Source organism: Ovis canadensis, chromosome X (genome assembly GCF_042477335.2).
Source record: "Ovis canadensis isolate MfBH-ARS-UI-01 breed Bighorn chromosome X, ARS-UI_OviCan_v2, whole genome shotgun sequence".
In the NCBI taxonomy this organism is placed as follows: Eukaryota; Metazoa; Chordata; class Mammalia; order Artiodactyla; family Bovidae; genus Ovis; species Ovis canadensis.
Window position 1 is genome coordinate 77,239,255 of NC_091727.1, and position 15,059 is coordinate 77,254,313.

A 15,059-nucleotide genomic window follows, 5' to 3' on the forward strand; every position below is an offset into this window, starting at 1 on the left:
CACAATTTAATGTATCTACCACAGAAGATGAAGATAAATCCAATGTGAGCACCAACTGTAAATATGACCTTCTCAGCACTTAAAAACAAATAAGCTAAACATATATATTTTTCCTTTTGGTTATTCATTAAAATGCCATAGCACGCTGGAGAGAACTGAATCTATATGGCTATAAAAGCAGTAAGATGCTAGAAGAAAACTAGACAAAAACTGAAAGATATACAATTATTACTGATGTCCTTCTAATAAACTCCTATGTGGTTATAATGAAGAGCACAAGGCCTAGAACAATGGTTTACTACACATTTTAAGTTGAGATCTGCCACATTGGTATGAGTTTTGGTGAAACTGTGAAATCACACCCAGTGCTCTTTTTTTATGCCATCCACTGTCAGGCCTTCCCAGAGTTCAATGAGAGCCAGACCCTTCTTGCTGTCTGCATCAAACACAGCCTTTTCAGTAATGATAAGGTTGACACACTGCTTTCTGTTAGAGGTAATGTACATTTCTCCATGATTTTATGTGCATTTCCCTTTGCTGAATGTTCCATGGTGACCACTACTTTGGTTCTGGCACTGGACACTAGATCCATAGCCCCTCCCATTCCTTTCACCATCTTTCCAGGTATCATCCAGTTAGCCAGGTCACCATATTTGGAAACCTGCATGGCTCCTAGCATTGTTAGATTGACATGTCCCCCTCTAATCATTGCAAATGATTCATCGCTGGAGAAATAAGAGGCTCCTGGAAGAATGGTAACTTTTTCCTTGCCTGCATTGATTAGATCTGCATCAACTTCATTTTTTAATGTGTATGGACCCAAACCCAGGACTCCATTTTCACATTGAAAATGGACAGTCATATTGGGGCTGATATAGTTGCTGGCCAGAAGTGGTATTCCTATGCCCAAATTGGCATACATGCTGTCCTCAAATTCAAGAGCTGCCCGCTTGATGATACATTCTCTGACATTATCTCCAGGTTTACCAGATGTGGTTTTTATATCTTCCTCTTTCCGGACTGATAAACGCTCAATTCTTTTCTTATATTTTTCTCCCTTTATAAGGCAATGTACATAGACCTTAGGAATATGTATGTCTTCTGGGGCAAATGATCCAATATCGACAATTTCTTCAAACTGAAAAACACATTTCCAGCTTGGTCTGCCTTCCAGGCTTTCACCAAAGCCTAAGTAGTATATATTGAGGCAAAATATTTCCTGACATTAAAAATGATGTATGTTTGACAGGAAATATAGGTCAACCAAATATAATAAACTTGTTTATGTTAGTTTTGTTTGAGCCTTCTTAAATATATCATTTGTTCATGGGCTATTACTTTTATCAGGTTTGCATATTTAAATTCAACAAAAGAAGTATTGCTATTTCATACTTTCCTGTATTAATCTCTTCTTGGTTAATATAGTATTGTCCTGTATTGACTAAAAACCCCAGCAATCCCACTGCTAGGCATACACACCAAGGAAACCAGAATTGAAAGAGATATGTGTACCCCAATGTTCATCGCAATACTGTTTACAATAGCCAGGACATGGAAGCAACCTAGATATCCATTGGCAGACGAATGGGTAAGAAAGCTCTGGTACATATACACAATGGAATATTACTCAGCCGTTAAAAATGCATTTGAATCAGTTCTAATGATGTGGATGAAACTGGAGCTTATTACACAGAATTAAGTAAGTCAGAAAGAGAAACACTAATACAGTATATTCATGCATATATATGGAATTTAGAAAGATGATAACGATGACCCTATATATGAGACAGCAAAAAAGACACTGAGATAAAGAACAGACTTTTGGACTCTGTGGGAGAAGGCCAGGGTGGGATGATCTGAAAGAATAGTATTGAAACATGTGTATTAAAATATGTGGAATAGATTGCCAGTCCAGATTCAATGCATGAGACAGGGCATTCAGGACCAGTGAACTGGGAGGCCTCTGGAAGATGGGATGGGGAGGAAGGTGGGAGGACGGTTCAGGATGGGGGACACATGTACACCCATGGCTGATTCGTGTTGATGTATGGTGAAAACCACTACAATATTGTAAAGTTGAGCAACTTCACCCCTAAAATAAATTTAAAAACAAAAACAAAAACAAAAAACTTCAGTGCAACCAACTTTATTTCCCTCGTGGAAGGTCACTCCATTCTAGAAAGACAAAGGAGCACTTAGTGGCAGATGCTGATGTATAATCACAAGTTTTAAAACTGTATAGCCTCATGCAGTCAGAAAATATTCACAGGATTTGTCATCAAAACATGAAGTTGGAAATCTGTATTTAGTGGATTTTCCATTTTTGCTATTGGATCTTCTCTTTAATTACAAGAAACAATACTGGGTAAAAACAGTATCGAAGGAAACAGGAGATTTTTGATGTTATGAATATTTCTAGCTATGTTCATACTCATTTGACAGTGTATACACAGTAAATTAATTTGGATATACCTCAAAAGATAACCATTGAGGTTTTATACCAATTAATAAATGAAAATTTGACTTCATATAGTTTGTTATATGAAGATAATTACTAACAGGTATGATAAGATGATATCATTATAAGTAGAATTTCAGCTCTGGAGCATCAAGGACTATATCCTTCAGAGGAGTAGGGAAGTTTCTTTTTCTGGAATGAAATAATAGGAATTACTTGAACTTCAACTCTCCACTTGTCCCTTTAATATCACAGATCACCATAATTAACTACCAGTGCCTTGTAGAGAGTTTGGAGAAACTTTTTGAGGCTTCACAATTAACCATCTATTCTAGGAAAATTAGCAAAACATAAATAATTTTACAAAAATTAAAAATGGAATGCTGATGGTCATTTCACAGGGTCCAATTGTAATCCATTTGATTACATGAAAAAATAATTTCTGTGTTGTTTTTTGAATTTATCCTCAAACCTAGTTCATGCTTACATCTGAGAGGGAATGCATCACTCTATAATAAGAAACATAAGTTTTGACTTCCTATCTCCAGCTTTTCAGACAGTGGCACCAAGTGTGGGTCTGTAGTTTATTTTATGGGTTATTTTCTTGTATTTGAAAAATTCTAAAAAAGAAAAGTGCTCTTTTTCCTTATTGTCACTATTGCTCACTTGTGTAAAACCTCATGTACTTTGGAACTGGGAATAGAGCAGTACACATTCTGAAAGTTAATATTCATATATGATACATTGAAATATTGACTAGAGGGATGTAATAAAAAAATGATTACCTTTATTTCCATGGTGGAGCTAATTCTTAAAGTATACTTTATAAATCCCGGTGAAATCAGCCTGCCAAGCAGTGTTTTCATATCCTCAGTTTACTGTACAGTTTCCTTTAGCCTTCCTTTTTCTTCTTAGTTTGCCTCTTAGTTCCATGCCACTATAAAAAATGGTTATAAATTATGAGAATGGAATGTGATTTAAATGATGATGAAGCAGATGGCTTACTCTTCAGCAGTTAGAAGGAAAGCTCAAGTAACACATTTCTTAGCTTCAAGACAACCCATTCGTATTAATCTTACCTGCAGTGACCTTTTTGGGGCTTATTTAATAATAAAATTTAAAAATCTTTGTCTCCCATCTGAAAACATAAACCTTTCTGACATACACAAAATTTTTCATTAAAATGCTCTTTATTCTTTCCTTTTTTTCAAGTACAATGAAGTTATATTTCAATAACTTTAAACAAATTAAATATAAAAGAAAAAATCAGTTTACTTATTTACTAAGTATCCCAGAGCAATGTGTGTTAATGAATAGCAGCATTTGTAAAGCTTACATTATTAATGAAATATCCTTAAGTGTACCAGTAAAGAAAATATCTAGATATGAAAATAATTGAAACTGCTTATGAATGTAAATTAGACATAGTTTTACTCTGCCTTCTGTGATGCAACTGTTATGGATAACTAATAGTATGCTCTAAGACATTATCACTTTGGCTATCTTCATTTCGTTCATTATATTATAATTATAGTGAAGTTGATCTAAACTGATTACTCAAATACTTAAGCCTTTTCACCCAAAGATAAATTGATGAATCTCTGTTCTGTGAAGGGAGCTTATGCAACTAATTTTTGTATTTGTTAACTTTTACAATACTTGCTTTGCTTTACCATCAATATATATGTTTATTTATTTATTTTGTTTCTATAACTTGGTTCTTTTTATTTTTTATTTTTAAATTTTTTTAATTGGAGGCTAATTAATTTAAAATACTGTTGTGGTTTTTGCCATACATTGATATGAATCAGCCATGCGTGTATATGTGTCCCCCATCCTGAACCCCCCTCCCACCTCCATCTCTATCCCATCCCTCAGAGTCATCCCGGTGCACCGGCCTGAGTTCCCTGCCTCATGCATCAAACCTGGACTGGCAATCTAGTTCACATATCGTAATATACTTGTTTCAATGCTATTCTCTCAAATCATCCCACCCTCACCTTTTCCCACGGAGTCCAAAAGTCTGTTCTTTATCTCTGTGTCTCTTTTGCTGTCTCACATATAGGGTCATCATTACCATCTTTCTAAATTCCATATATATGCATGAATATACTGTATTTGTGTTCTTCTTTCTGACTTACTTCACTCTGTATAATAGGATCCAGTTTCATCCACTTCATTAGAACTGATTCAAATGCACTCTTTTTAATAGCTGGGTAATATTCCATTGTGTATATGTACCACAGCTTTCTTGTTCATTCATCTGCTGATGGACATCTAGGTTGCTTCCATGTCCTAGCTATTGTAAATATTGATGAACATTGGTGTACTTGTGTCTCTTTTCAATTCTGGTCTCCTCGGTGTGTATGCCCAGCAGTGGGATTGCTGTGTCGTATGGCAGTTTATTTCCATTTCTTTAAGGAATCTCCACACTGTTCTCCATAGTGACTGTACTAGTTTGCATTCCCACCAACAGTGAAAGAGGATTCCCTTTTCTCCATACCCTCTCCAGCATTTATTGTTTGTAGACTTTTGGATAGAAGCCTTTCTGACCAGCCTGAGATGGTACCTCATTGTGGTCTTAATTTGTATTTCTCTGAGAATGAGAGATGTTGAGCATCTTTTCATGTGTTTGATAGCCATCTGTATGTCTTCTTTGGAGAAATGTCTGCTTAGTTATTTGGTCCATTTTTTGATTGGGTCATTTATTGTTCTGTAATTGAGCTGCAAGAGCTGCTTGTATATTTTTGAGATTCTTTGTCACTTACTTCATTTGCTATTATTTTCTCCCATTCTGAAGGCTGTCTTTTCACCTTGCTTATAGTTTTCTTTGTTGTGCAAAAGCTTTTAAGTTTAATTAGGTCCCATTTGTTTATTTTTGCTTTTATTTCTATTACTCTTGGAGGTGGGTCATAGAGGATCCTGCTGTGATTTATGTTGGAGAGTGTTTTGCCTATGTTTTCCTCTAGGATTTTTATAGTTTCTGGTCTTACATTTAGATGTTTAATCCATTTTGAGTTTATTTTTGTGTATGGTGTTAAAAAGTGTTCTAGTTTCATTCTTTTACAAGTGGTTGACCAGTTTTATGTTTAAAATTGAAGTTCATCTTTCTTTCTATTCTTCAACATTTCAAGGGAAAAATCTTAACTAATTATAAAGCTATGAAATTCAAATAACTATATTTTTGGTCTTCTACAATCTCATTTTTTTTCTTGTCCTATGAATAGAAAGTTAAATGTAAAGTTAAATATAAAGACTAAAGATGTGTAGTTAAAGATTAGTACATGGTCAACTATTTCACTATATCTGGCTCTATAGTGGCAGATTGCATGGTGAGCTGAAGGTTAGAGAAATTATGTTAACTATCTCAATAGGTGATTTATCACTTACAAAGCCTATAGAGCAGGAAGTTCCTCAAGTCTATTCACAGTTAAATTCAAGAATTGGTAGCTGGTTGATTTTTATACTTTGAGGTACATTACAGTTGTGATGGGGGATTTGAACTATTTGGACAGCTGCTGGAAATGTCATTCTATTAATATCAAGACATGTGTCTGACTATGCCTACCATTCCCTTCCTTCATTAATACTTACTAACTATAAGATAATATTGTTACTCTCTCCTGTAGGTACTGTGACTTTTAAACATTTCTTTTGTAGTCAGAATTTGAACCAGAGAAAGAGTTCTTATCATGGTTTGCTTTTCTGAGAAATGAAATTCCCAAGAGTACAAGTCTCCAGACTCAGGTGAATTTTATCTCTAGTTATGGGGGTGGGAACTAAATACATATACATATTATTAATATTCCAGGTGATGAATCAGTAATCTTAAATGAGAGAGATGTCAGAAGCCTAAGAGACAGAACAGTTTGATCTTAAAAGCCTTATTTACAAAATTTCACAAACATAAATGTTTTATAAGATATAGAAATGTTGCTTGCAAATAAATATAGTCAGGTTGATTTGTAGATGATTAAATAACTTTACTAAAATAATACTATTTAATGAATTTAAGCAATTCTCACAGAAGTAGAACTGAAAATCACTATGCAGAAATTACTACTAACTCATCTTTGCTTTTTTAACAGTTTATCTTCTTTTTAAAAATTTTGATTTTCTTTGCCTTTGCTGTATTTTCTTCATAAATTATTTTCCCCCTTTAGGACAAAGTTGAAGAGCAAGCTATGCAAGGAGAAGATCAGGTAAGAAAATAATAGTAATAGCAACAACAAAATCTATTGAAAAATGTTAAGTAAAAAATAACTTGTTGTAATGCTAAGAACTGAATATGATAAGATGGATATACTCACCTTTATAATTTTATGATTCAAAGTATAGTTACTAAATTGCTTTGGAATTGCTACTATTAACAGCTGCCTGTAATGTGGAACAAAATTGAGTCAAATGGGACATTTTCTGTACATTAATTACCCAGCTGGAAACATCTGGATGGTTAGTTGTTTCACTTTGCATCGAGACCATTTAAGTTTGTTCTGTAAAAGTTTTAGTACCTCATCTCTTTTGGGTCTGGCATTTTAGATGTCCTGATATTTGGAAACACTATCCTTTCTTGTCTGTACTGTTTAAGCTGTGTGTGTGTGTGTGTGTGTGTGATATGGTGTATGATGTCCAAGTTATTGGTGGACAATTATTAGTTATTTTGTGTTTTTGCTAGTGTGTAAGAGCTGTTAAACAGTAGGATTTTTTTTTCATTTTTCATAGGGGATATACCTGTTTACCAGATAATTTCTTATGAATGATTTACCATTGTACTAAAGATGTGTCTTACAAATGAGAAAAATTTGCAAGTGAATACACAGAGAGACTGTTAGAATATGGATATATTTCATCAAAGAGATACTGATTTATTAATTTTCAGTCACAGAACATAACAGAAAGAATTGTTACATATAATTAGCTATGCCAGGTACGGAAAGTGCACTGGGAGATTCCTTTGCAAATTTCCTTGTATATAGAAACTTAAATTGTTTAAGCATAAGTTAACAGTTTATGGATGTTTAAAAAATATATTGTCATCCTAGGTGCGATATATAAACACTCAATTATAAAATTTGATAATCACTTATTAGAAGTGTATAAGATTGATACCTTGAACCTAGATTTGAATGTAAAGAGTTTCCATTTAGCTACTTTTGCGCATTGTTATGACCTCTCTCTCCTGAGTTCTGAAGTTCTTAGATTCTTTTGGGTTTCCATATTTTCTGGTTTTAATCCCTTTCAACCTACTGTTGAAAGGGATTAAATATCTTTGGTGTTTATAGTAGTTTATAGTGTTTATGGTGTTTATAGTAGTCCCCAGTAGGAAGATACAAGTATATTCTCAATTGTAAACTAAGTATTGTCGAATTGACAGTCCTCAAGTGTAATTTTATCAATATACTGTTGAGTTAGTCTTATATTGGGCTATCATGGGTATATAGCAGCCTCAGAGAAATCACACGTCTAAACTATTCAGCAGAGTGGTTTCAAATTAGACTCTAGAGTCAGGCTGCCTGGATTTACATATCAGATAAAACTTACTGTGACCTTGTGCACTATACTCAAGTGCTCACAACTTTCATTGCTTTATCTCCAAAATGGAGATAGTGCCAATGCTGAAAACTGTTGTAAATATTGCCAAAGATAATTATCTTTAGTGTTTTTTTAATAGTATTTGGTAAATATTAGCTACAGATGCTATATCTCTTCCTCCTCCTCTTTCTCTTATTTCCACTCCTCTTCCAACTAATTCATATCCTCCTCATTGCTCTTGCTATTGTTATTGTTATTTTATAGCTATACCCTATGGTTTCCTGGGGCTTCCCAGGTGGCACTAGTGGTAAAGAACCTGCCTGCCAATGCAGGAGACATAGGAGACATAAGAGACGCAGGTTCTATCCCTGAGTTGGAAAGATACCCTGGAGGAGGGCATAGCAACCTACTGCAGCATTCTCGCCTGGAGAATCCCATGGACAGAGGAGGGAATAGCAGGCAACATTCCATAGCATCTCAAAAGATTTGGACATGACTGAAGTGGCTTAGCACACATATGATGGTTTCCTAGCTCTCTGCTCCAAACTATACTGCCTAGTTCAGTCAGAAAAATCTTTCCTCAACATTATCTTCAAACATTCCCTTGTGAAAAAACTGATTAAAATCAGACTGCCAAATCTACTATTAAAAGTCCCTTGTGAATATAATGCCTATCTGTAATGCCAGCTCTCCAGTTCATTTTTCAGTATTTAGAACTTTCCTAATTTATTTCAAGCAATTAAATCCTATTGATGTTGCAGGTGAAAAACAACAGGTGGTAATGGAAGGGAAAGGAGACATCTTGAAAAATTATGATGGTGATAGTAAAAGTAATAATATTAACTGTTTTCACTTGTAAACTGCAAAACACTCATATATCAATAAATATATGTGTTGTGTTAGTTACCCAGTCTTGTCCAACTCTTTGAAACCCCATGGACTGTAGCACCCCAGGCCTCCCTGTCCCTCACCATCTCTTGAAGTTTGGCCAAGTTCATGTCCATTGCATCATTAGTGATGCCATCAAGCCATCTCATCCTCTGACGCCCTCTTCTCCTTCTGCACTCAATAATTCCCTGCATCAGGGACTTTTCCAATGAGTTGGCTATTCAGATCAGGTGACCAAAATACTGGAGCTTCAGCATCTGTCCTGATGGGTATTCAGAGTTGGTTTCCCTTAAGATTGACTGATTTGCTCTCTTTGCTGTCCAAGGGACTCTCAGGAGTCTTCCTTAGCACCACAGTTTGAGGGCATCAATTCTTTGGCACTCTGCCTTCTTTATAGTCCAGCTCTCTCAACTGTTTGTAACCACTGGGAAGACCATAGCCTTGACTATGCTGACTTTTGTCAGCGGAGTAATGTCTGCTTTTCAAGACACTGTCTAGGCTTGTCATAGCTTTCCTGCTGAGAAGTAATCATCTTCTAATTTCATGGCTGGAGTCACCTCCACAGTGATTTTAAAGCCAAAGAAGGAGAAATCTGTCACTACTTTCACATTTTCCCCTTCTATTTGCCATAAATTAATGGGGCCAGATGCCATTTTCTTAGTTTTTTTTTTTAATTTAGTTTTAAGCCACCTCTTTCACTCTCCTCCTTCACCCTCATCAAGAGGCTCTTTAGTTCCTCTTTGCTTTCTACCATTAGAGTGATACTATCCACATATCTGAGGTTGTTGATGTTTCTCCCACCTATCTTAATTCCATCCTGTAACTCATCTTATCCATCCTGGCATTTCTTATGATTTACTCAGTGAATATGTTAAATAAACAGGGTGATATCAGACAGTCTTGTCATACTGTTTTCTCAATCCTGAACCAATCAGTTGTTCCAAACAGGATTCTAACGCTTGTTTCTTGACCTGCATACAGGTTTCTCAGGAGACAGGTGAGATGGTCTGGTACTCCCATCTTTAAGAGATTTCCACAGTTTGTTTTAGCCCATTTAGTCAAAGGCTTTAGCATAGTTGATGAACCAGTGATAGATGTTTTTTTTTTTTTTTTTTTTTTTTCTGGGATCCCCCTGTGTTTGGGTTCCTCTGGTTCCTCTGCCTTTTCTAAATTCACCTTGGATATCTGGAAGTTCTTGGTTCATGTAATGCTGAAGCCTGGCATGCAAGATTTTAAACATGACCTTACTAGCATGGGAGATGAGTACAATGGTCTGATGGTTAGAACGTTCTTTAGCACTCTCCTTTCTGGGAATTGGGATGAAGATTGATCTTTTCCAGTTCTGTGGCCACTTCTGGGTCTTCGAGATTTGCTGACATATTGAGTGCAATACTTTGATGGCATCATCCTTTAGAGTTTTGAATAGCTCTACTAGAATTCCAACACATACACTAGCTTTATTAACAACAACAGTGCTTCCTAAGGCCCACTTGACTTCATACTCAAGAATGTATGGCTCTGGGTGACTGACTACACCATCATGGTTATCCTATTCATCATGATCTTTTTTTGTACTGTTCTTCAATGTATTATTTCTGCCATCTATTATTTCCATCTCTTGATTGCTTCAGCATTTAGTAGATCTCTACCGCTTCTGTCCTTTATTGTGCCCATCTTTGGGCAAAATGTTCCCTTGATATTTACAGTTTTCCTGAAGAGATCTCTAGCCTTTTCCCTTCTGCTGTTTTCTTCTATTTTTGTGCACTGTTCATTGAAGAAGGCCTTCTTGTCTGCTGTTCTTTGGAACTCTGCATTTAGATGGATGAACCTTTTCTTTTCTCCCTTTCTTTCCTCTTCTTTCTTCTACTATTTGTAAAGCCTCATCAGATAACCACTTTGCTTTCTTGCTTTTCTTTTTCTTTGGGATGGTTTTGTTAGCTGCCTCCTGTACAATATTATGGACCTCCATCCATAGTTCTTCAGTTCTTCAAGTGCACAGTTTACTATATCTAATCTCTTGAAAAAAAAAAAAATATATGTATCTGTGTATGTAGACTAGTTCCAAATAGGAGAAGGAGTACATCAAGGCTGTATATTGTCACCCTGCTTATTTAACTAATATGCAGAGTACATCATGAGAAATGCTGGGCTGGAAGAAGCACAAGCTGGAATCAAGATTGCCGGGAGAAATATCAATAAACTCAGATATGCAGATGACACCACCCTTATGGCAGAAAGTAAAGAGAAACTAAAAAGGCTCTTGATGAAAGTGAAAGAGGAGAGTGACAAAGTTGGCTTAAAGCTCAACATTCAGAAAACGAATATCATGGCATCTGGTCCCATCACTTCATGCAAAATGGATGGGGAAACAGTGGAAACAGTGCCAAGCTTTATTTTGGGGGGCTCCAAAATCACTGCAGATGGTGATTGCAGCCATGAAATTAAAAGATGCTTACTCCTTGGAAGGAAAGTTATGACCAACCTAGATAGCATATTCAAAAGCAGAGGTATTACTTTGCCGACTAAGGTCCATCTAGTCAAGGCTATGGTTTTTCCTGTGGTCATGTATGGATGTGAGAGTTGGACTGTGAAGAAACCTGAGCACCAAAGAACTGATGCTTTTGAACTGTGGTGTTGGAGAAGACTCTTGAAAGTCCCTTGGACTGCAAGGAGATCCAACCACTCCATCCTAAAGGAGATCAGCCCTGGGTGTTCATTGGAAGGATTGATGCTGAGGCTGAAGCTCCAATACTTTGTCCACCTGATGAGAAGTGTTGACTCATTTGAAAAGACCCTGATGCTGGGAGGGACTGGGGTCAGGAGGAGAAGAGGACGGCAGAGGATGAAATGGCTGGATGTCATCACTGACTCAATGGACATGAGTTTGAGTGAAGTCTGGGAGTTGGTGATGGACAGGGAGGCCTGGCATGCTGCGACTCATGGGGTCACAAACAGTTGGACATGACTGAGCGACTGAACTCAACTGATGTATACTTTTAGATGCACAGAATGATTTATAGATCCTTTCCTAACTAATATTTTTCATCAGACAAAGGCAAAGGATTTCTCTGAAGGGGTCAATATACAGAAAAAATATATGCACTTTCGGGTATTAGGGAAAATCTAGAGTTTTTTTTAGAAAAGCATCAGCCTTCCTAGAACAGATTAGTGGATTATGAACTGATGGTTAGTACTAGTGGTGTACTGGGGACAGAAATCTTCAAATAGTAGTTTGTGAGGAAGGGTCATCCCTAATAAAAAGTTTGAGTGAAGGGACAGGGATTGGAAAGCACAATGTATGTTTGGGAGATAAGGAAAGACCACAGCCTTTCCTATAGGGAAATAAAAGGGGATTAGGCTGGAGAGTCAACGTGGACATTTATAATGCTTTGGATTTCTATTAATGGAAGTTGCAGAGAAGTCAAATTCTAATATACCATCTTCAGTTCAGTTCAGTCACTCAGTCATGTCCCACTCTGTGACCCCATGAATCGCAGCATGCCAAGCCTCCCTGTCCATCACCAACTCCCGGAGTTGACTCAGGCTCGCGTTCATCGAGTCCGTGATGCCATCCAGCCATCTCATCCTTGGTCATCCCCTTCTCCTCCTGCCCCCAATCCCTCCCAGCATCAAAGTCTTTTCCAATGAGTCAACTCTTCATATGAGGCAGCTAAAGTACTGGAGTTTCAGCTTTAGCATCATTCCTTCCAAAGAAATTCCAGGATTGATCTCCTTTAGGATGGAGTGGTTGGATCTCTTTGCAGTCCAAGGGACTCTCAAGAGTCTTCTCCAACACCACAGTTCAAAAGCATCAATTCTTTGGTGCTCAGCCTTCTTCACAGTCCAACTCTCATATCCATACACGAGTACTGGAAAGACCATAGCCTTGACTAGATGGACCTTAGTCGGCAGAGTAATGTCTCTGCTTTTGAATATGTTATCTAGGTTGGTCATAACTTGTCTTCCAACCCCTGATTATTAAGACCCAAAGGGGCTACCTTTGAAGTTGTGTACAGAGTCATTAGGTTCCTTTCTCCTCAAATTTTGGTTATATTATACTTCATAGATAAGAAAAAGGAACATGATTACCTGTGCCTTTGTCACATATCAAAACAAATAGGATTCTCATTACTGTTGGATATTATGCCTTTTTTAGATGGCAAGAATTTGCATTTACTCTTTTCTGCATCTGTATACCAAAGTCTAAAGTTTTAGGTACACTGAATGAAAATTAATGAAAAAGTTAAATGATTAGATAGTGGTATGCTGGTATATGTTTAACAACTCTGTGTGGAAAAAAAACAGGCATGAAATATGTAGATAGATATAGAATATTTTAATATATATATGAACGTTATGATATATGTATGTTACTGACACTAGAGATACATAGCACATAATTTACAAATAATAATAAAATAAGCATTATTGTTTTACAGTAAATTCCTTGTAACTAATTGAGTTTTAGAAAATGGTGTCATTGATTTTTGATGAGTTCTTATATTGTAGCAAGCTATATTTCCAATTAACAAAAGAATGAAATTACACTGTTAAAGATGCCAGGAGAAATATCATTAACCTCAGATATGCAGATGACACCACCCTTATGGCAGAAAGTGAAGAGGAACTAAAAAGCCTCTTGATGAAAGTGAAAGAGGAGATCGATAAAGTTGGCTTAAAGCTCAACATTCAGAAAACAAAGATCATGGCATCTGGTCCCATCACTTCATGGCAAATAGATGAGGAAACAGTGGAAACAGTGTCAGACTTTATTTTTGGGGGCTCCAAAATCACTGCAGATGGTGAGTGCAGCCATGAAATTAAAAGACGCTTACTTCTTGGAAGAAAAGTTATGACCAACCTAGATAGCATATTCAAAAGCAGAGACATTACTTTGCTGATTAAGGTCTGTCTAGTCAAGGCTATGGTTTTTCCAGCGGTCATGTATGGATGTGAGAGTTGGACTGTGAAGAAGGCTGAGCACCAAAGAATTGATGCTTTTGAACTGTGGTGTTGGAGAAGACTCTTGAGAGTCCCTTGGACTGCAAGGAGATCCAACCAGTCCATTCTGAAGGAGATCAATCCTGGGATTTCTTTGGAAGGAATGATGCTAAAGCTGAAACTCCAGTACTTTGGCCACCTCATATGAAGAGATGACTCATTGGAAAAGACTCTGATGCTGGGAGGGATTGTGGGCAGGAGGAGAAGGGGACGACCGAGGATGAGATGGCTGGATGGCATCACGGACTCGATGGACATGAGTCTGAGTGAACTCTGGGAGATAGTGATGAACCGGGAGGCCTGGCTGCTGCGATTCATGGGGTTGCAAAGAGTCGGACACGACTGAGCAACTGAATTGAACTGAAAGTTAGGCGATATTTCTGTTTATGTTAATAACAAACAAAGTTGAAGCAGTGAATATTTGTATTAAGAGTTCACCCTTTCATCAATATTATGAAATCCTTCTGTTTAAAATTAATTTTTTAATATTGGAGGATAATTGCTTTATATTATATTAGTATCTGCCAAACATCAACATGAACAAGCCATAGGCATACATATATCCCCTCCCTCTTAAACCTCCCTCCTTCTCCCACTCCATCACACCCCTCTAGGTTGTCACAGAGCACTGGGTTTGAGCTCCCTGCATGGTACAGCAAATTCCCACTGGCTATCTATTTTACATATGGTAATGTATATGTATATGTTGCTGCTTTATTCATCCCAACCTCTCCTTCCCCTACTGTGTCCACAAATCTGTTCTCTGTGTCTGTGTCTCCAGTGCTGCTCTGCAAATAGGTTCATTAGTACCATCTTTCTAGATTCCACATATATGTGTTAATATGCAATATTTGTTTTTTCTGACTTTCTTCACTCTGTATGATAGATTCTAGGTTCATTCACCTCATTAGAACTGACTCAAATGTGTTCTTTCTATGGCCAAGTAATATTCCATTGTATTCATGTACCACATCTCTTTTATATTTACTTATTTATTTTTAATTGGAGGGTCATGACTTTACAATATTGTGGTGATTTTTGCCATATATCAACATGAATTGGACATAGGTATACCTGTGTCCCCTCCCTCTTGATACCAGCTCCCATCCCCGCCCCTCATTCCCTCTAAGTTGTCACAGAGCACTGGCTTTGGGCTCCCTGCATTATACATAAAACTCCA

General features: G+C 36.8%; 1 protein-coding gene and 1 pseudogene across 2 annotated transcripts in view; one reads left to right on the top strand and one right to left on the bottom strand.

Moving 5' to 3' along the window:
• Positions 1–237: 237 nt before the first annotated feature.
• LOC138930758 (succinyl-CoA:3-ketoacid coenzyme A transferase 1, mitochondrial pseudogene) lies at positions 238–3,255 on the bottom strand (annotated as a pseudogene).
• Positions 3,256–6,070: 2,815 nt separating this feature from the next.
• LOC138930343 (uncharacterized) overlaps positions 6,071–15,059 on the top strand; it is a 307,972-nt gene continuing 298,983 nt past the window's right edge. For both annotated transcript variants that reach the window (XM_070290382.1, XM_070290383.1), the window contains exons 1-2: positions 6,071–6,205; positions 6,622–6,660. In XM_070290382.1, coding sequence (XP_070146483.1) covers positions 6,643–6,660 — 18 coding nt within the window. In that variant the 5' untranslated portion in view covers positions 6,071–6,205; positions 6,622–6,642. The remainder of the gene's footprint in view (positions 6,206–6,621; positions 6,661–15,059) is intronic.